Genomic DNA, 23,171 nt, shown 5'->3' with positions numbered 1-23,171 from the left:
GGATCCAGTGCAGGTCTCTCAAGTGTCCAGAGATGTGGCTGTGTCGGGGGATGTCCAGGATGAGTCGTGCGGAGGCGTTCTGGATGCGTTGGAGTCTTTTCTGCAGTTTGGCTGTGGTTCAGGTGTAGAGGGCGTTTCCGTAGTCCAGTCGGCTGGTGGCGAGTGCCTGGATGACAGACTTCCTGGTGTCGGTGGGGATCCATCGGAAGATCTTTCGGAGCATGCGTAGGATGTTGAAACACGATGATGAGATGGCGTTGACTTGTCTGGTCATCGAAATGGAGGAGTCCAGGATGAAGCCCAGGTTGCGTGCGTGGTCCGTTGGTTTGGGTGCGCTGCCCAGGGCAGGGGGCCACCAGGAGTCATCCCAGGCAGAGGGTGATGATCCAAGGATGAGGACTTCGGTCTTGTCTGAGTTCAGTTTCAGGCGGCTGTTCTTCATCCACTCGGCTACGTCTTTCATCCCTTCGTGTAGGTTGGTTCTGGCAGTGGCAGGGTCGTTGGTGAGGGGGAGGATCAGCTGGGTGTCGTCGGCGTAGGAGATGATGTTGAGGTTGTGTTGACGTGCGATGGCTGCGAGGGGGCTCATGTAGACGTTAAGGAGGGTGGGGCTGAGTGAGGATCCTTGTGGTACGCCACAGATGACTTCGGTGGCCTCGGATCTGAACGGAGGGAGGCGGACTCTCTGGGTTCTTCGGGCGAGGAACGAGATGATCCACTCCAGTGCCTTCTCGTGGATTCCGACGTTGCTGAGGCGTTGTACTAGGGTGCGGTGGCAGACAGTATCGAACGCAGCGGAGAGGTCCAGGAGGATGAGGGCCGCTGTTTCCCCGTTGTTGAGCAGGGTTCGGATGTCGTCAGTGGCTGCGATGAGGGCAGTCTCGGTGCTGTGGTTGGCTTGGAAGCCGGACTGTGAGTGGTCGAGGGATCCGTTCGTCTCGAGGAAGGCGGCAAGCTGTCTGTTGACGGTCTTCTCGATGTCTTTGGCAGGAAACGGGAGGAGCGAGATGGGGCGGTAGTTCTTGAGGTCGGTGGGGTCTGCTGATGGTTTCTTCAGGAGGGCGCTGAGTTCGGCATGCTTCTAGCTCTCCGGGAAGGTGGCGGTGTTGAAGGAGCAGTTGATGATGTCCCGGAGTTGGGGTGCGATGACGGAGTCGGCCTTGTTGAAGATTTGGTGGGGGCATGGGTCGGTTGGCGATCCGGAGTGGATGGTGTTCATCGTGTGGATGGTGTCTTCGGTGCTGACCGGGGTCCAGGCGCGGAGGGTGGTGGTGGGGGGCGTTGGTTCTGTGGTTGGGTGCGTTGTCTGTTCGCCGAAGCTGTTGTGTATGTCTGCGATCTTGCTGTGGAAGAACGAGGCGAGTGAGTCGCAGAGGTCTTGCGAGGGAGTGATGTCATTGTTTCCGGCGCTGGGGTTGGAGAGCTCTTTGACGATGCTGAAGAGTTCCTTGCTGTTGTGTGCGTTGTTGTCTATTCGATCCTTGAATGCTGACTTCTTGGTGATGTGGATCAGCTGGTGGTGTTTGCGGGTGGCGTGCTTGAGGGTGGTCATGTTGTCTGTAGTCGAGTTTTTTTGCCAGGCTTTCTCGAGGGTACGGCAGTTCGTCTTGGAGTTCTTGAGGTCATCGTTGAACCAGGAGGCTTTCTTGCTGCCGGGCCTGCTGGGATGGTTTTTCAGGGGTGCGAGGTCGTCAGCGCAGTTGGTGATCCACTGTGTGAGGTTGATGGCTGCTTGGTTGGGGTCCGTTGACCTGGCGGGAGGGTTCTGGTTCAGTGATGTGGTGAGCTGGTCGGTGGTGATCTTGTTCCAGCTCCTGCGGGGTACCTGTTGCGGGTGGTGGTGAGTCGTGGTCCTTCTGAAGCTGAAGTGGACGCAGCTGTGGTCTGTCCAGTGGAGTCCGGTGGAGTGGCTGAAGGAGATGTACTTGCTGGAGGAGAAGATTGGGTCAAGCGTGTGTCCGGCGTAGTGGGTTGGGGTGTTCACCAGTTGCTTGAGTCCGAGGTTGGCGAGGTTGTCCAGCAGGGTGGTGGTGTTGTTGTCGTTGTTGTTCTCCAGGTGGAAGTTGAGGTCCCCTAGGAGGATGTAGTCAGCGGAGGGCAGGGGGCAGATACAATGCTGGTAGCGGCGGCGGCAAGTGGATACCGGGCACACTCAAGATGGGCCATGCGGCGGGAGGAGCGACCGGCTCTGACCAGGTCAGGTCAGTTCACCAACTCCACCTCCCCCCTCCAACTCCACCTCCCCCCTCCAACTCTCCCCTCCAACTCTAACTCCACCCTCCAACTCCAGCTCCACACTCCAACTCCACCCTCCAACTCCACCCTCCAACTCCAACTCCCCCCTCCAACTCCACCTCCCCCTCCAAGTCCTCCTGCCCCCTCCAACTCTCCCCTCCAACTCTAGCTCCACCCTCCAACTCAAACTCCTCAATCCAACTCTAACTCCACCCTCCACCCTCCAACTCCCCCCTCCAACTCCACCTCCACCCTCCAGCTCCACCCTCCAACTCCAACTCCACCCTCCAACTCCCCCCTCCAACTTCTCCTTCCCCTCCAACTCTAACTCCAACTCAAACTCCACAATCCAACTCTAACTCCACCCTCCATCCTCCAACTCTAACTCCACCCTCCAACTCCACCCTTCAACTCCAACTCCACCCTCCAACTCCAACTCCCCCCTCCAACTCCCCCCTTCAACTCCCCCTCCAACTCCCCCCTCCAACTCCCCCCCTCCAACTTCCCCCTCCATCTCCCCCCTCCAACTCCCCCCTCCAACCCCCCCTCCTTCCTCCAACTCCACCCTTCAGCTCCAACTTTACCCTCCAACTCCACCCTCCAACTCCACCCTCCAACTCCACCCTCCAACTCCACCCTCCAACTCTACCCTCCAACTCCACCCCCCAATTCCACCCTCCAACTCCACCCTCCAACTCCAACTCCCCCCTCCAACTCCACCCTCCAACTCTAACTCCACACTCCAACTCTAACTCCACCCTCCAACTCCACCCTCCAACTCCACCCTCCAACTCCACCCTTCAGCTCCACCCTCCAACTCCAATCCCCCCTCCAACTCCCCCTCCCCCTCCAACTCCCCCTCCCCCCTCCAACTCTAACTCCATCCTTCACCCTCCAACTCCAGCTCCACACTCCAACTCCCCTCTCCAACTTCACCCTCCAACTCCACCCTCCAACTCCACCCTCCATCACTCAGGGGCCCCACCACATCACTCAGGGGCCCCACCACATCACACAGCCGAACCACATCATCACTCAGCCGAACCACATCATCACTCAGCACCACAACAGTACTGTCCTTGCTTGCTACCAACAAGCATTGCCATAGCCAATAGGACTCGCATTAGGAAAGTGTAAGCTATTGGCTTTGTGAATAGCAATGCTACTAATTTATATTTTTTCAAAGCCAACACATATTTTAAAAAATGTCATTTACAATACCTATAGCTCACACTTTCCTAATGCTAGACCTATTGCTTTGCAAATGCTTGTTTCCGGACTGCAGTGACAGCAGGCACATCCATGTGCACTGCTCACACTACTCACTGCTCACTAGTGGAGAACTTACAGCATAATGTCATGCCAGGTGAGCGTTGTAGGAGAAGGAAAGTCCTTTAAATGTATATTTTCGTGGTGTCACCAGGGCTTTAAGTCGATGCTTTTTCAATATCATATTCAAATCATAGTTGCTGCCTATTTAGCCTATACAACCATTGACAAAGCCAGTAGCCCTCACTTGTTGTAGGTATGGCGTTACTTGTTGAATCATATTATCTGGATGCAATGACAGAAATCGCAGAATACAAGTCTGGCGGCACACTATGCTAATGACAGATTTTTAGCGTAAGTGTTTTAAAGCCTGTCCTTAATTACATCGGCCACGCCCCTTTGAGAGACCCCCCAGTTTTTTCGTCCCACTTAAAGCCCTGCCCGGAGTACCGCATTAAAAGGGAGAAGCAGAAACACTCGGTGCGAGGTTTTTATACGCGGCCAGCATTCTCTGCTTCATAGCCATGGCAAGATCCCCGTCATTAGTTCTCGCTGAACATGCCATATGAGGGAGCGCCTTTTGTGCAAACACGAGTCCTATCTGAAATGTAAATCGCGCCCTCGCCATCTGCGCGAGCTGCTGGTGTTGCAAAATTAATGTGCTAATGAAATCACAATAATTTCTCTGAAGTGGTGGATGCTGCAGCCGAGAAGGACTCGTCTGAACTTTGGTGTCTCGTGAAATATAATTAGTGGTATTTTTTGTGCGCACTTCATTAGCTTGGCAGCGCCATTTAACACAAAAAAGAGCCAATGCCCGTGCCAGCGAGACGACAATAGTAACAGAGCGGGAGCAAAGCAGAAAAAAAACGAACATCAATCCGACGGAGCCAAATTTAAAAAAAAATGGTGTCGAGCAGCCAGTCACCTTCTGCCTTAAAACTAAAAAGCACGTATGTGAGTGAAAGGGAACGGAACTGTGTGATTATCGTTTTTTTTGTTTTTTTTAGAACAGCACAATTCTCGGCTTTAATATTTGCGTAAAAGATATTTAATTTAGATCGACCTGCAAGGGCTCGTCCATTCTATCTTCTTGTCTGTTGGTTTATTGTTCACTCCATATTTGTTTTCATGAGTCGCCTGTTCCTTTTAAGCATCCAGTTACCGTCATTTCCTGTCCTCTACCTGCTGCATAGCGAGTTACTGTCTGTGTACATCACTGTCTCTTAACTCACCTCTCTGTCTCTTTTTGTGCATTCGATCATTGGTCTGTCTCCTTGTTTGTCTGTCTGTCGCTCCTTGTGCTGCCTGTCTTGCCTTCGTATTATATCTATCTATCTATCTATCTATCTATCTATCTATCTATCTATCTATCTATCTATCTATCTATCTATCTATCTATCTATCTATCTATCTATCTATCTATCGTCTGTCTGCATGTCGGTCTTTCTCACTGCCTGGGTACATACATGCCTTCCTCTTTGCACTTCTAATTCACTATTTTACTGTTTTAATGACTGTGTATCTACCAGCCGACCTCTATGCTTATCTGCCACCCATTTTATCTAATCTATCTATGTCTGTCTTTCTCCATGTCTATCTACCGACCTCAATCTATTCTACTATCAATGTGTCTATCCATCTCCAATATCCATCCATATCCCCCCTGTCTGCATTCCTGTCTGTCGCTGTCAGTCTAATGTTTCCGTCTGCCCGACTGCCTCTTTCCACTTATTTTAAAACCCCTCTGTCTATCTAGCGTTCTATTATGTATCTTTCTCTGGGCATATTTATGTTCCAGACTTTATTTCCGTACAGCTGAAAAAAACATGCTGTTGCAAAGCGAAAATGGGAAGCTTAAAATGCATTCTGTCTTGTGATGTAAGGAACTGCTTTTGTGATTGCTTGTCCTGCTCATTCTGATTTTGTTGCTGTGTTCTAGGTATGTGACTGGTGCAAGCACATAAGACACACAAAAGAATACCTGGACTTTGGTGATGGCGAGCGACGGCTTCAGTTCTGCAGTGCAAAGTGTCTCAACCAATACAAAATGGACATTTTCTACAAAGAGGCACAAGCCAACCTTCCAGCTGCACTCTGTGGCCCGGTCCATCCTCCAGTGGAAAATAAAGCAGAAGGCACCGGGCTGCAGCTGCTCACGCCAGACTCTTGGAACATCCCGCTGGCAGATGCTCGGCGGAAGGTTCCGTCCCCGCTGTCTGCAGCTGGCCAGAACTATGGCCCTGGATTACCAATGTCTACCAACGCCTCGCCGTCTGACACTGCCAACAGTTCTGTTACAAAAATCCCCACACCGGTGCCCAAGTCCATTCCCATGAATGACAGTCCAAATGTTCCACCGCCTGCCAGCATCGTGCCTCCCATGGGTGTTCCTCCTCGAAGTCCACCCATGGTGATGACAAATCGAGGGCCAGTTCCGCTACCCATTTTCATGGAACAGCAAATAATGCAACAAATCCGACCACCATTTATGCGTGGGCCCCATTGCTCTAATCCCAATAGCCCTTTACCCAACTCGATGATTCCTGGGATTGGTCCGCCACCGGGTGGGCCTAGAGGTATGGGGCCAGCCTCAAGCCCTATGCACCGGTCGATGATGTCACCTCACATCCATCCGCCAACAACTCCTACCATGCCTGGGAACCACCCGGGATTGCTTCAGCATCCTCCCGGTCCTCCTTTACATAGTCTTCCCTTTCCTCCAATAGGCATGATGCCAAACGGCCCGATGCATATGCCACAGATGATGAACTTTGGATTGGCCTCTCTTGCCCCACTGGTGCCACCCCCAACCCTTTTAGTGCCATATCCCGTCATCGTTCCTCTCCCTGTGCCCATTCCTATTCCCATTCCGATACCTCACCTTTTTGATTCCAAACCCCCCAATGGTTTCTCCAGCAGTGGTGACAACATCATTCCAGGCACATCCAGTGATGCAGCTGGTCAAAAGCCAACGCAGAATTCTCTGCCCCTCAGAGATTCAAAGCAAGAGTCTTTGAAGCCTTCTGAGTCTCCAGCCAGCTGCCCAGGACCCCCAACAGACCCACCACCAACACTTGAAGAAGATAGTAAAAGCGAAGTGGTTGATTTAACAACCCGACCATGCACGCCAATGAACAGAACTTTAACCATCCCCAGTGTCGTGCAGGCTCCACAGGAAGGTGTGATAGACCTTACCATGAGCCACAGATCTCGTTCGCATAACGTTATCCATCGGGCTGGGCATGCTCAGGTTAAAATTGAATGTGAACCAAGCAGTGTTGTAAATTTGGCTTTTAACAGCCCAGAGAAAAGAAACTGTAGTGATTGCAGGGACAATTGCAGCCCGCCAGAAACAACAACATTACCTTGCAGCGAGCCAGGCAACTGCAGTCCTGTCTCACTTGTCTCCAGCACTAAAAGTCTTGAAACTAGCTCAGCAGTTTGCAACGTGATAGTGAACGGCATGAAGAGCACAGAGAGTTCGAAGAACTCTGAACAGTCCTATGAGCAAAAAAATCCTCAGTTGCAAGAGGAACCAGTGGTCAGTGAGCTGGAATCAGTAAAAGAAAATAACTGTGCAACAAACTGCCACCTTGAGGTGGACGCCAACAAGAAGACTAATGGGGAGGAATCTCTAATTGATGGAGACTTACAAGACCCCAACCTTAACAACCCCGCAGATGAGGACCATGCATATGCTTTGCGGATGCTACCCATTACGGGCTGCGTGATCCAGCCTGTGCCAAAACCAGTAGAAAAGACTGCTATCATGCCATGCATAGTCCCCACGCCAATTTTGAGTACAGGGCCAGAGGACTTGGATCCCCCGTTGAAAAGACGATGTCTCCGAATCAGAAATCAGAATAAGTAAAGGTTTGTGCAAATATTGCTACTATATCTGTGAGTCAAATGTGCCTTTGTAAGATTGTCACAAGTGTGAAAACTTGTTGATTACACATTAGAGAGTAATATTCTATTTTTGCCAAAAGCATGTACGTCATTTAGGTTATATATTTTATGTTTATCAAGGTATTTTCAATTGTTTCCTTTCTATATAGTTTTATACATTTAGTGGCCCTGGAACTTGCAATGACTGAATTATCTAAGAGTCTTCTGGTAGAATATCAAATTGAAGGTGCATTGGATAGTAGAAAAGCCAATTTCAATATTCTGGGATGCTTCAATTACAATATACACAGGGATCATAAAAAAATGTTGCACAGCTTAATCCCCACTTTACCCTAACCCTTGACCCTCTCCAACTTGTAACTGGTCATGTGCCTAACGTCAAAATTATGTGTCGGTGAGCGCTATGGCCTTAACCATTTATCCTACTCCCAGTATCATTTTTCAACTACATATTCTGAATACTTTAACTCACTAACACTTGAATGGAATGTTCTCACGTACCTCATACACCCCACATGACCCAAGACTGCAGTAGCCCAATGGGACGCACACCAGCAACACTGTGCAGGACAGACAGACTATGAACTGGACATCCTAAACTCAAATCACATGTGTACTGCAAACAAGGTTAGCAGTTCTCACCAAGAAGCAAACACCCCTACTACAAAGCAGCATGCTCTTCAGTGTTATGTCATCATTGCCAAATCAGCACATAGACAACATCCACAATCTCATCATAGACAACCTCCTTCTAAATGTAGATGAATCAGAAATGGTAGTACTACCAAAATGCGATTGCACTTCCTAATTCAACACAATTTGGTGGGTAATTCAATGTTGTCCAAAAAGTAAACTGGTTGTTGCTATAACTAGAAATCTTGACACCCTACTACCAACGGTGTCAATGGCACTGGATCCAAGAACCACTGCACAATAAAGGCATAAAAAGGATATCACAGCACTCATGATATAGTCCAGTAAGCAATCGAAAGTAATTAGGTTCAATTCAAATTGATTTGTTTTCTATACGTTGAAATCTTCAACAATACATGTTAAGTGATGTCCTGAAGCACAGCCAACACGTGTTTCGTCACACAAGTGACTTCTTCAAGGCTCTCATTATGGTCAAGGACACGAAAGTAGAAGATGAAGGCAAGTATAATAGAACTGTGTTCCGATTGATATCCAAAAGTGTAGAACTTTATTAGTTAAGAACAGCAGCTCGTAATTCAACCTCTATACGTACAACGGAGTTCACATTCATATGTCTCCAATGCTGATTTGCATATTGCTCTTTTTGGGCATCTAACAGTCAAGTATAGACTGTGTATATGAGCATGGGTCAGCTGAAAGCTGTGAGTTATTTTTCAAAGTGCCTCCACATTTCCACGATCTGATTTTTCTAAAGCTACAGTAGTAGCTGTAACGCAAAGGATGGACACGCGATCTATTAACCATAGTCTGTCCGAACCAAAATAGACCAGAGAAATTATTTTTACTATCACACTCTCTACCATGAAGCACAACGTGAAAAGCCATACCACCCCTACCATGGTGCATTCTAGCTAGAACATGTCCTTTGATAACATTATAACACGTTAGCTGAAACCCTTTCACTGGTTAAGCCCCATGCCTCTCCTGGTGTCAATGCTGCCATATAAATGGCCTTATGTATGAAAATATTTTCCCATAGATACAGAATGGGTAAAACCCTTTGATACATCTAGCCCAAAAGGTCATTAACACATGAATTCCACTCCAAAAAGGCAGTCATGGTCGAGAATTAATTCCATAGTTCACAGAAAACCTAATTATGCGGAAAAGACGAAGCAGGGTAGGAGAAATGACCAATCAAAAATCACCATCCCAACTATCGGAATTGGACAACAAATCCGTCATTGCAATATACCAGCAAATATCTTTTATGCCAAAAAACAGTTCTTAGGAAAAGTTCTTGGTTCCATTAAAATTAGTTAAAAATAACGCATAAGCTGAATATACCACAGTAGCCATTTCCCTGGCCCAAAAACCTCACAACTCGCTAGGCTCTGTCTTTACAGTAAATGTGAAACAAAATAACCAAGAAAGTCACTTTTCTCAAGAGACCCAAACTATCAGAGACTCTTCCATCCCAAAAACGCCTGTATGTCAATTAACCAAGTGAAAAAATATCAAGATGCAAGACTATGTTGGACAAAACATTGACAACCTTATTATCTTGAATGTAAGTACATATTGATATGTCTAGGTTTACTTCTGTTCACTCCACATCTCCATACCTTCAAGATAGATCATTGATGTAAATATCTGTATAGAGAAGTATTGTAAACCTATATTTATGTACTTACGTTCATGATATTCTAATTGTCGATGATCTGGTCACAATTTTTTTTTATATTTAAAACTCGAAATTCTGGTACTGTTCCCCAGAAACCGACACATGCAGGTGACTTGACCTTTTCCAATGCAGAAACCCCCCATAAAAATCCTTACAAGAATCCCTGCACTGTCAAAAACTCTGGAGATCCCTACCCTGCCCTACACCCATGCTTGACCTGCTAGGAGATTCACCGGCATGGCCTTTAGCTACTTTCATCAAGGAGTGAGGAGGTCCTTGCTACATTGCAACACTCCCTTTTTATTTATCTACTAAAAAAGCTAAATCAGATCTCAACATCTGCTAGCCAATCACAGACTCAATGCATATCCGCATGAGTAAATTTTGTTCAGAAGGAGCACTCCAGGAACTCTGTGACTGTTGGAGATTTCGAGGAGTACACACGGGATGCTTTGAGTCCACAAAAAGGCAGAAATCTACTGCGAGCATTAGTACTAAAACAATGTGATTAGATGTCCTGTATTTCTAGAGCCCAGGATTTTGAATTTTTGCACGCTCTACTTAGTGATAGTCCTCCTTTTTCTGAAACAAAATTTGAGTTCGAGGATTACATCTTCTTGATGCAATAGTTATGCTTTTGCATTATTTAACAGCGTACATGAGCAACTCAGTGTCGAAATCTACTCAGAGTATTCCATTAGGTGGTTCAAGATCTGTGTGAGTAAGAGTAGACAGTGAATAACTCAATCTTTTTTTCGGTGTACATCTCCTTTGACCTCTGTGTAGTCTCCCAGTGCAACTTCAATGCATTCTGGAAACCTTTGTGAGCACCTATATACAAATGAACCACATGTGTGCAACCCAGCACCTTCTGCACTCTGTTTCTCCAAAGAGCATGGCAATAACAAATGCTCCATCTGCAGATAGGCAGGAGAATGGAAGAAAAATAGAATCCTGATGACTATGTGCTACTGGAATCTCACAGTGTAACATGCAGACAACTCATTACGTCAGCCTACGGCAAATACTATACAATCCCATTAATGAATATGCCAACAGAAGCAGACCACTCTTTAAAATTATCAAGCCATGCATGAGCCCCCTACTTGGTACTCCCAGAACGCACTTCATGGAAAAGTGCAGTGCCGTCAGCCACTTCCTCAATGAAAAAATACAGAAAATCCGATAGGACATCTACAACACCAAACCTGCTTTTTATCTTTCATCCTTGCCGCTGCATCCCAATATTGTCTTCCTTCAAACCTCTGTCCCTCAAAGACCTTGCTGACATCCTGTACTACTTTGGAGCCCCCACCTATGAAGATGATGACCCACCTTCATCAAATCCCTCTCTCAAGAAGCTCTCTCACCATCGCACATTCTCCCTCATTAAAGGCCTTCCATATCCAGGGGCTTCCCTAAAGCCCTCAAGACAGGACAGCCCCCCCCACTCCTGAAGAAAACCCCACACTAGATGCATATGATCTTGCTAATCACTGGTCCTTCACCCACTTACCCCTCATTGAGAAGATCACAAAAAAGCAGCCTATGCACAACCTCAAGCTCGCATCAGCTGAACAATTTCTTGCTGCACTGTTGGTACCGCTTCAGAGCATGCTGCATCATGGAGACAACCACCTTACAAATCCCAAATAATGCCCTGCATACCACTAATATAAGGAGGACACCTGCCTTCTGATATTAGTGAAGCTCTCAGCCACCTTGAACACTGTCCGCCCCTTCCCCCTCATCCTGAAATTTCAAATGGGCTTCACTGGAAACTTATTTCACTGATTCTCCTCCTACCTATCAAACCAACACTGGTTCATTCACAGTGGCACCTCCAGGTAGCAGAAGATCCTGACCATCTATAGAGTTTATCAGGTTTCAGTCTTGTTCCCTGTAATCTTCACCCTCTGCATAGAGCCCCCTATGACTTTACTTATTGATAATAACATCAAATTTCACAAACAGGCCGATCACATACAAATGGCTTTAAAGGTTTCCTCTGTGCCAGACATCCAATGCCTCAGACACAGCTTGCTCCTGAAGCAGACCTGGATTTCCAGCCCCTAGCTGAAGCTTAACACGGCCAAAACAGAAATCCTACTGCTTGCCAAAACAAACAACTAGTCCAAATCTGGCTCAACAGCATGACTCTGGTTGATTCAAATTCACACTGGACAATGATCTCACCCTCCAGGAACACATCACCAAGAAAACAAACACAGGCTGGTACCCGCTCTCTCTGTTTTAAGAAATTGAAACCTTTCCTCTCAGAAAGCAAATGCAGAACTGCAGTTCAAGCTGTTGTACTTTTGCTTCTGGGTGGTGGCAAAGCTTTGTGCTATAATATCCCAGACTGCACACTGACCACCTGAATGGCGTCCTACACGCGCAACCTGCCTTATCAAGGGCCTGAAGAAATATGACTGCATCACCCTCACGCGCAGTCCCATTTTGCTCTTAGAAATCGACTGCCATCCAATCACATTTCAACTGTATCTTTACCTCCCAGCTTGTACAGAGCTCTGCTTTCAGCTATTTTCTTACTATATAAATACCACTTTCATTCATACATAACAGCACCCGTTTTTGCCCACAGCCATCTGCAGCAACTTCGTTGAGGAGATCATTCACAAGTTTGATTTTAATCTGCATTTTGATGGAGAAATAACAACTTCTTTCTCTGTGTCTGTAATTTTGGATATGGGCAGAGGTGGCTATTGAGTGCACTCAATCTGAATGCTTAAAAAGGGTCTGATATAATTTCTTCACAGATGAAAAGTTCAGACTGATTTGAAAGAACCACAGCTATATTCCAACATACTGTGTTTCTACCTTCATACAAATATATATATGTATATATATATATATATATATATATATATATATATATATATATATATATATATATATATATATATATATATATATATATATATGGTTTATTCATAAAAGTCAACATTGGAGCCATATTTGAAGATGGCATGGGTGTATATTTGAAACACTTTGGACATTCTCCGGTGGCCCTGTTTGCATTGTTTGTTGGTCATGGACCTTGTATAAATCAATCACCCTCTTTTCGAAGTTCGGGAAAAAGCATCCTTCGTGTCACCTAAAATCTTTAGCTGCAAACATACCGGAAATGACTAATCCCTGTTGTTCCAATTAGAGATGGATTCTTTTCCTGGTACCGGAGACGTCTGAACAACTTTTTGGAGATTGTACTGAAAAGAAACCCTGGATTCACTGAGTTGCACGTTTGTTCTCATACTGGACCATTGCTAGTGTCCCAGGCTGTGCGTTTGCCAATAGCCTCATAATGGGAACCATTTGAGAATTAAACGATGGAAGTCTTAAAGAAGCTTATCTTGACTATATAGCATGTTTTTCGAAAATATGTCTTGGTCTTGCTGCTCTTATAGTGTAGTACATCCGTGGTTTGTTCTTTCTAATTTTTTTCATTCTCGTATTCGTTCGCTTGAAAGTTTCGGACCTCTCAAAAATGTTTTACATTGTGCGCTCTCCTGCTATGCACTTTTTCAGCATATTGTTGAACTTGATCGAAGGTGGACGAGATCCATGTCAGCATTGCAATGCCTGACACATTTCTAAATATGAATAAAAAGTTTACTTCTGTATCATTTAGGTTGTAAACATGCTACAACTTGTTAGGGCAGCTTTTGTAGAAAATGTGCTAAAAACATGAAATAGCCTTCTTGTTTGAGTGACGGGGGCAATTCTGAAAGGAACACTGTGGAGTAATCCTTTTTATAAACGAAAGATATGGCTAGACATTTACACAATTATTTACTCCGAACAACTATTATTACTCCCAAAAATAACACAGCACAATAAATTCAGATTGCATTTGTACCTTGATCTGCTGGTCTTTTTGAAACAGTTTTTAGAATGGTCGAAATGGGGATCAACTTGGTCAATCTGTGTATGCGCCTCTTTTGTATGCGTTTTTACCCGTAACGCCAATCTCCGTGTAGGCACCAAAATGAAAATGGCTGGAACTATCATTTGAACCAGTTTTAGCACCAGCGCATTAGTCTCGTAAGTAGGGTTACACCAGTGCAGAAGACAAGAAAAGGTATATTGACAGGCTGACTCTTTCGACCGACAATGTCTACATACAGGTCCAGGTGATTAAAAAAAAATTAAGTGAAGAACTTCCTGAATTGCTTGGACGTGTGAGTGCATTCACACTTCATTACCCTGAATTGCTTCTAGCTATGGTGCAGAATATCTTTGAGTTTGTGGAATGCTGGTTGTGTAATGAGATGTATACAGCGTAAGTGGTTCTTGCTTCATTAGGCTGAAGTTCTGGTTCGTGTTTGAGGGAGGTTTCAGACTCTTTTTCAACAAGTTTTGGAGTAATGTATTTAAACTTTTATGTAATGCAATCTTATTAAGGTGAAACTAAAGGACAGCCTATCACCAAGTAGGTAAACATTTACAGCAAGACCATTAGTAGGCGACAGCGGATAGTGCACACAGCTATCAAACCATCGGAAAATTTGAAGACCTTTGCAGTGTGAAATGAGCTTTTTATTCACATCAGTACTGAAGAGAAAATAGTAATGCAGCATAATTTGTTGCTTAGCACAGCGCCACTAAGAATTGTTACGCGCCACCGAGTGTTCAATCTGCCCCAGACTCGACATCATTCATTTTTAGAGAGGTCCTAAATCAAGGTGCCCAGGCTGAAAATGCGAAAAAACTAAAAGAACCTGATTCCAAAAGTTAACTTCAACTTTTGAGTAATTTTCACTTTCAAATATGTTTACTACTTTTTGCCCATTCACAAAGTCTGACAGCTAAATTTACTTTAAAAGTGTTACTTGTCTCCAACAAATTAAAGGGCATTGGTTTCTAAACACTTTTGCATAGTTTTTACTTTTGAGTATGTTTGCTACTTTTAGGCTGTTCACAAAATCCAATTATAAATGATACTTTTGGACTAAATTAACACTTGGATTTTGTGTATAGCCAAAATGTAATAAACTTACTCAAAAGTGAAAATTACTCCAATCTATAAGTTACCTTTGTGAATGAGGCCCTAAATAATGCTCAATATGTGTTAGCATTTAAAAGATATATAAAGAAACCTGTTTTAACAGGGTACTGCTCAGCATGATCTATATATTTACTCTAAAAAGTATCCTGAGGTCTCATTCTTCGGTTCTTTTCTTAAGTGCTCAGATGATTTAAGCACTGGCTCCCTGCGAAACAGAGGATCCCTTTCAAGGTGCTATATTTGGTGTTTCAATGTCTGCAGAGTCTTTGGCCTTATACAGAAATATTTAATTCCTATAGCTAAGATCAGTCACTCGTTGGTTTTTCACACTCGAAAAGCAGGAGGTGGACCAGGTTTTTAACTGTTGGGCCCCACGGGGTTGAACTCATTGTGCATTGACCTGCGCCAAATGCCCAGCCACTCTTCTGAGTCAGGTCACAGCCTGTGCCAGTTACAGTGGATTAACAGATGAGAGAGTAACGTCGCTTATTTGTGGCTTCAGTGGAAAAAAGCAATGTTCTGAGCATGCATGCCAGTCTTGACTTCTTCCCAGTTGAAAAATACAAACATTTAGAGTCTCCAGTGTCCAACTTATTGGTTAAAAAGCTAATTCTTGCATAGCTTACTAGAGCTTTAGTGACTTTCTGTGACTATTATTATTATTATTATTATGTTTCTTATATAGCGCCAGAATCGACCCCCGAAGGGGTATCTCCGCGCTTGCCTTGGGAACCCGGCCTGGCTTTTCCCTGTGAGATAGCCCCTACAGGGCATCCACAAGGTGAAAGCCAGGCATCCCGCCGCGGGGGGGGGCTGTTGTGGAGATTAAGCAAGCTTAATGCCCAGAGTTGCAGAGTGTGAACCCATGATTAGGTCAGGCACCGAAGCGAGAATTATCGAGTTCATGGACATTTGAGGTCAAGACCCTGCCGCGTCGGGAATTGAACCCTGGTCCCGGGTCTGACCTCTGCTTCAGGGTCTGCCTGCTCTAACCAGTGAGCCACACTTCTCCACTGCTCTAACCAGTGAGCCACACTTCTCCACTAGAATTTGTAAAGGTGGCCAGTTTCACAGTATCCATATGGATTGTGTATGCTGTACTCCTTTCTTAACTTAGGTTTAAAAGGACCTATAGAATTGATAGTCAGCCGATAACAAAATATACTTAAGAAGGTAGTGGTCAAGTGTTATTCTGATGAGTTTGGGTCTCCGCAAATGTACACCCCTTAGTTCCTGTCTTGTTTGGCTTCAGTGACTTCCAGTCTACAAACGCAGTGTTTTTGAAGCACTTTGCTTTTGTCACACGGCCATGCAGGTTGACTCTCAAACATCTACATGTCCTCTCTTTTCACAAAGTATAATTATGTTAAGACTTTATGCTCTGATTTCCTTCTACTACAGAGTGCTCAGGTTTAGGACAGGCAGACTTAGTGGTGGTTCCTTTGCAGTGGAGGAGGCCAAGGGAGGGAACACCCTTCCTTTAATTCTACTTGTGAAACACTGTTTAATTAAATTTAGGAAATTGTTAAAAACCCACCTGTTCACTATTTCCATCTAGTTATTTAAGCTAGGCTCAATCTTTTCCGCTTAGTGTCAGGATCCCCCTTTTTGGGGTAGCCATGCGCTTTACACAATTTATTCATTCATTTATAAAGTGTGCTCCTGACTGGGCTCTCTTGTGTAACGCAAAGGCAATGGAGTAGCATTTGATTGTGTCCCTACGGTGCTATGAAACAGGAGATGCATGATCCCAGAGCTACAGCTGCACACGTGATAGTGCTCTTTGCACCTTCTGTACCTTTCTGATTAGCATAGGGGAAAGCCCAGGTCAGTGTTTCGCAGAATATAGACAAGACGTTGTTAATTCCTTTATTGGCCATATTGGATACATAGGGAGCATCAAGCCACATGTAGGTTGAGCTTCAAAACTTTAAATTGGAAAAGCATTCCTGAAGAAAAAGTAGTAGTTATGCTACAAATGAAAATTTACAGCTGAAGAACACAGCATGTTCTTCATAACATGAACTGGAGACCAAGCCGCTCTCGTGTACTGAGGCCACCTATCACTATAACAGGGACCAGTTATGGTTCTTTTACAATTGCTGTATTTTCTCATCCACTGAAGACAAGCCACAAACAAGAGTTCAGCTGGAGGAGGATTCGGATATCATCAGTGGACATGTGCAGACGGGTTATTATAGTTTATTGGGGGCACCAAATGTTCACAATATAATTTAAGTAGTAAAGCAGCTGGTGGACTATCTGGACTATGCAATTGGATGCCATTGTTCAATGTAATGTTAATTGATGGCTAGGTTCTTATAATAATCTGGCTAGACTTTGCATAAGCTTAAGGTGACATGCACAGTTTCAAAACATATGTTGGGCCATTATTATACCTAGACATATGAGCTTGGCTATCAGCCTTAGAGGTGGACTGATCTACCTATAAAGTGAGCAGCAAAATTACCCTAAAGTGCCTCACAATAACCTCCGAGACTTGTTATATCACATGCTTGTCAATTTGAACAATTCTGATCTTTCAGAAATATGGAAAAACATATGTGAAAGCCTATATAAACTACATTTATCGTAGCTGAATTGTGATCAGATAAGATATGTGCTGCGAAGATAAAATGGAGCTACTGCTATATTGAGGCAGAGGAAGCACACAACATAGCCGCTGTTCCAATCCCATCTCCCCTGTATGTGATCAGGCGGAGAGATCCACAGGAGCAGAGTATCCAGCCTGGTACGCCCAATGCGGAAGCACAATCAGAGTTGAGGAATCTTTACAAGTGGAGCAAATCTTAATTAGACCCTATATCTGATGATAGGCAATGATAAAATAGCACCCAGAGTTTGACATGTTCATTGGGAGAGTGCATTAACCGCTGTAATGTATTGCACTGTGGAAATATTTGAGATCGTATCCCACCATAAATCCATTAACGGAGCGCCAAGTGTCTTTGATGTATGAGCCAACGTAAGACGAGTCATGAATAAGTGGAGGATAAACAAATACCTCATTTGAGAGCTAACTGAAATGAACTGACTGCTTGTGCACACTGCCTCTGGAACCTCTTTTAATGAGAAATCAATCCCATTGATGTCTCATAATTTCTTTTATACCCAAACACCATGTGAAACTGATCCATCGCCCTGATTTGACTGTCGTCTTGAGCCAGCTAGATGCTTCCAGTGTACAACTTCTTGAGTGTACGAAAGATACAAGAACCAATAATGCATTTTTTAATCATTTGCCCTCAAGCATAGATCAAGACTTTCAGTCTAGACCTCTTTTGTGTTATAAGTCCCATTCGCTATCTTCTATTACTCATGAAAAATGGACATAGCCCACTGACCAACACAATGATGCTCAAGCATTCTGTTAAATTGATTGGCGGTGTTGAAGGCCTACACATAGGTCAAGGAGTCTTCTTCATCTTTAGCAACCTCTTGGGTTTCGTCAAACCCATATTAAAACTGTGTCTGTGTAACAGAGTTCTAAAAAAACAGGTTGCACGCCATCAAAGAGACTGTGATGAAAGAGATGGTGTTTGGTGTGATTGTTTTGACACTAGATTGTAGACCACCACTGTGGGGGAGAGATGTTCCAGACTCTTGGGCTGCAAAACAGAAAGCTTGTCTTGCCTCATTTTTTTAACGTCTTTCAAGTGGAATAATTACACTGGGGGATCTTTGAGACGCTAGTAATGTTTACTTCATTTTTCTGGGGCGAGGGTTTTTATTGATGTACAACATTCCTTCAAAGTTGCTGGTCATCTCCTTGAGGCCCAGGCTTTTTCAAATGACGTTCCTGCATAAGATCTATTTCATACTGTTGTGACTATGGTATGTCGGTAGACTAGCGGCTCCTACTTGCTGTTGCTTCCCGGAACCGTGTGCCCATTTTTCCCACGTGGTGTGGGAATGTCCTTGGATAATGGCGTGTAGTGTTTGCCATCCATTCCAGAATGATTAACCCGTCACCAGGAACAGCTCTCCTGGGAGTATTGGACGGGCTAGGGGATTCATCTAGAATCTGAACCTTAGTGGTGATCGGAACTACTCTAGCCAAGAGAGGCATTGCAACATTTTGGAACTCTAAATGCCCCCTTACTCCTCTGTGAGCGGGAAATAGACTGCTGTACGAAACACGTGGAACCAATTTATGTGTCATGGGGATGCCCTAAGAAACATGGGAAGCTATGGGGTAAGTGGTTGATATATTAGTGATTGAATTGAAATACAGCTAGCCAACTGTGTATGGGTCATTGCCTATGATTATTAATTTTCGTACTTACAAACAATGCTGTATAATGTTGTGGTCTTGGTTTCAAAACAATAAAATTGAGTTTATAATAAAATGTATAACATGCTATAGGTTACAGCACACTTTGGATGCAATGCGTGCAATTGGGTTGATCAGTGTCCCTCAGCGACAAAATCTGTGGAAGCTTGTGCACAAAAAATGGTTGTTCATTAAGCTGGAGTGCAGATTTGACTTATATTTTTCAGTCCTGGCATTTGGGTACCAGCCTACTGGCACTAAGCGTCTGTGCATTGTTCAAAGTTAAGAAACTCAAACAACCAGGTTAGAGCAGAGAATCCTTCCTCTGGATGGTTTCTCAGAAGGGCACCTTTTGCCTTCTTTCTAGAATGCATTGTGGTCACTAATCACAACTTTCAAAAGCTACTCCTGGGAAAATCATTTTAATTTTTAGTGCACTGGCATTTCTCCAATAATCAGTTGAACGCACAGTACAATTTCATGTCGCTGAAAGGCAGTGCCACTATGCAATAGACCGTTTTTTTTTTTCCTTCTCAGAAAATGTTTTTCCCCATGGAGAAACTCCTTCCCTTACACTTCAGGAAGCACTTGACTGGTGTTCATCGATGGCCATTTTAAAGGTAGGAGAGTCAGGTTAGGAGTTTGTGATTCCCAAATCAATCAATCAATCAATCAATCAATCAATCAATCAGGAGTTTGTTAAAGCGCAACTACTCACCCGTAAGGGTCTCAAGGCGCTAGGGGTGGGGGGGGGGTGCAGGTTCCATTCCATCAAGGAGGGGGTCTGTCGAAGAGCCAGGTTTTGAGGTTACTTGCGAAGATGGGGAGCGATGTTGTCTGTCTGAGGTAGAGCGGAAGGGCGTTCCATGCTTTGGCCGCGAGGAAGGAGAAGGAAAGGCATCCCGATCCGGTCTTTCTGGTGCGGGGGACCTCGGCGTAGGAGAGCTGGGCTGATTGTAGGGTCCTTTGGGGTGCGTGGAATTTGAGCCGGCTGTTCAGGTATGCTGGTCCGGTGCCGTGGAGGGCCTTGTGTGCGTGGGTGAGCATCTTAAAGGTGATTCTCGCCTCGACGGGGAGCCAGTGGAGTGTGCGCAGGTGCTGGGAGATGTGGCAGTGTTTTGGCAGGTTGAGCACCAGTCTTGCGGCGGCGTTCTGGATGTTCTGTAGCTTGCGGATGAGGTTTTTGTTTATTCCGGCATAGAGTGCGTTGCCGTAGTCAAGTCTGCTGGTGACCAGGGCGTGAGTGACTGTCTTTCGGTGTTCGAGGGGGATCCATTTGAAGGTCTTACGAAGGAGGCGGATGGTGTAGAAGCTGGAAGATGAGACAGAGTTGATCTGGCGGTCCATTTTGAGCTCGGAGTCCGGGGTTTGGGCCCATGATGAGTACTTCTGTTTTGTTGGTGTTTAGTTGTAGGCAGCTGTTTTTCATCCATTTGGCGACGGCTTCCATGCCTTCTCGAAAGTTGCGTCTGGCGGTGTTGGGCTCGTTGGATAGGGCGAGGATGAGCTGGGTGTCGTCTGCGTATGACACGATGTTGAGTCCGTAGGTTCTGACGATGGGGGCAAGTGGAGCCATGTAGACGTTGAAGAGCGTCGGGCTGAGGGAGGAGCCCTGGGGGACTCCGCAGGTGGTAGATGTGGGGTCTGAGAGGAAAGGGGGGAGTCTGACCCTTTGCGTCCTGCCGGAGAGGAAGGAGCAGATCCAGTCGAGGGCCTTGTCCTGGACTCCTGCGTCATAGAGTCTGCGTATTAGGGTGCGGTGAGAGACTGTGTCGAACGCCGCTGATAGGTCTAGGAGGATGAGGGCTACTGTTTCTCCTTTGTCCAGTAGGGTGCGGAAGTCGTCTGTTGCGGCGAGGAGGGCGGTTTCCGTACTGTGGTTTTTTCTGAAGCCGGATTGGGAGGAGTCGAGGATGTTGTGTTCTTCAATGAATGTGGCGAGTTGGCTGTTGATGGCTTTCTCGATGACTTTCGCTGGGAAAGGGAGCAGGGAGATGGGTCTGTAGTTTTTGAGGTCGGTGAGGTCCGCTGAGGGTTTCTTCAGGAGGGGGTTGACCTCGGCGTGTTTCCAGTCGTCGGGGAACGAGGCGGTCGCCAGGGAGCGGTTGATGGTGTGGCAGAACATGGGTGCGATGGTGTCAGCGGCTCTGTTGAAGATGTGGTGGGGGCAGGGGTCCGTGGGGGCCCCTGAGTGGATTGACTTCATTGTCTTCAGTGTGTCTTTGGTGGTGAGGGCTGTCCAGTCATCAATCGCTGGTTTCCGGGTGTCGGGGGTGGTTGGTGAGGGTTCAGTGTGTTGGTTGTCTTCGTCGAAGTTGTCGTAGATGCTCTTGATTTTGTGGTGGAAAAAAGTGCTGAGTTTGTCGCAGAGGTCTTGTGAGGGAGGATGTTGGTAGACTCGCTGGTGGGTTGGGCAAACTCCTTGATGATGCTGAAGAGTTCCTTGCTGTTGTGTGCGTGGGTGGAGATTCTGTCTTCAATCGCTTTTTTCCTCGTTTCTTTGATGAGTTGATGGTGAGCGTTGGTGGCGGCTCTGAAGTTGTTGTGGGCTTCTGTGGATTTGGTGTTTCTCCAGGCCTTTTCGAGGCGGCGGCATGTGTGCCTGGACTCTCGAAGTTCGGTGGTAAACCATCTGGCTTTCTTGGCACGGGTATTGTTGTTTTTCTTGAGGGGGGCTATGGTGTTGGTGCTGTCCGAGATCCATCTATGCAGGGTTCGGGCTGCGGTGTTGGGGTCGTCATTTTCCGCGATGGTTGGGGTGAAGTTGTTGAGTGAGGAGGTGAGCTGGTCGTCGGTGATTTTGGTCCAGTTTCTTTGTCTAAGCAGGTGCTGGTGTCTGTGGATGGTGGGTGTTCTGAAGGTGAAGTGGACGCAACGATGGTCGGTCCATGGGAGTTCGGTGGTGTGGCTGAAGGTGATGGAGTTTCCTGTAGTGAAGAGGGGGTCGAGGGTGTGTCCTGCTGAGTGCGTGGGCTCGGTCACGATCTGGCAGAGTCCAATGTTGTGAAGGTTGTCCAGGAGGCATGTGGTGTTGGGGTCCAGTTGATTGTCGAGGTGGAAGTTGAGGTCTCCCAGCAGGGTGTATTTGGTGGATGCGATGGCCTGCGGGGAGATAATGTCCGTGATGGAGTTGGCGAAGGGTCCGCGGGGTCCAGGGGGTCGGTAGATGAGGGTCCCTCTGAGGGCGGCAGTGGGGCTGGCCAGTATCTTGAAGTGAAGGTGTTCCATCAGTTCTGTGGACTCGTCAAGGAGTGTGCTCAGGCGGAGGCTGGATTTGTGGACGATGGTGATTCCTCCTGGGTGGGTGGGGCGGTCCTTCCTGTAGATCTTGTATCCTTGGGGGATGGCGATGGCGATGTCCGGTCCTGAGGTGGCGTTGGTCCAGGTTTCGGTGAAGAATGCTACGTCCTGGGTGGTGCTGTCAAAAAGTAGCATATTAGTGGCCATTCACAACCTTCAAGACAAACCACACATTGATCAGTCTACCTCTTGCATGGAGTTTATTCCTACATATTATTATGCAAACACGGCATAATATTGCCCTTGATGTACCAGATCAAAACCTGCAAGGTCACCCTTCTTGAATGCTTTGCACTTGAATGCTTTCTTCTTTATAAATCGGAATTGAGCCCATTGAGTCTAGAAATTATCATTTTATAAAAGTGCTAACCTTAAAAAGCATAAAGCTGTGGTGTAATCACAATTTAACATCTCTTCATTAATGTATTCTCCTTTAGGGTAAATAGCTATCAAAAATAATCAAAACAACATATCCCACTGTGACCAGAACTGCCTGGGAAATTGTCTCTGTTTTACCCTACCATCTTCATGCTGATGACAAGGGGCGGTAAACAAACCATTGCTGCTCTTGAGAAGTGGTCACCAAATGACAGCGGCTCCGGGGCCTGCGCAGTGACTCCATTATCCTTACATGTTTGTTGAATACTCCAGGCTTCCCAAACCTGGACATGTGAAGGCAGTTGATTAATCTGCAACGTTTTCTAAATTTCTGTTTCCCGAGAAACTGTAGTAATTGCAGGAAATGACGAGGTTGGCACATCCATCTTGGCCTATCAGAAAGAGAAACTGCAATG

At 45.9% G+C, this 23,171-nt stretch overlaps 1 protein-coding gene across 7 annotated transcripts in view; it reads left to right on the top strand.

Annotated features, from left to right (window-relative positions):
• SOBP (sine oculis binding protein homolog) overlaps window positions 1–23,171 on the top strand; it is a 429,255-nt gene that overhangs the window by 393,131 nt on the left and 12,953 nt on the right. For all 7 annotated transcript variants that reach the window (XM_086926694.1, XM_086926693.1, XM_086926691.1 and 4 more), the window contains one exon: window positions 5,447–7,380. In XM_086926694.1, the coding sequence (XP_086782820.1) occupies window positions 5,447–7,378 (1,932 nt within the window). In that variant the 3' untranslated portion in view covers window positions 7,379–7,380. The remainder of the gene's footprint in view (window positions 1–5,446; window positions 7,381–23,171) is intronic.

This window comes from Lissotriton vulgaris, chromosome 6 (assembly GCF_964263255.1).
Source record: "Lissotriton vulgaris chromosome 6, aLisVul1.2, whole genome shotgun sequence".
NCBI classification, from domain to species: domain Eukaryota; kingdom Metazoa; phylum Chordata; class Amphibia; order Caudata; family Salamandridae; genus Lissotriton; species Lissotriton vulgaris.
Note: the sequence above shows the minus strand (reverse complement) of the source record. Positions and strands in the feature narration are given on the sequence as shown.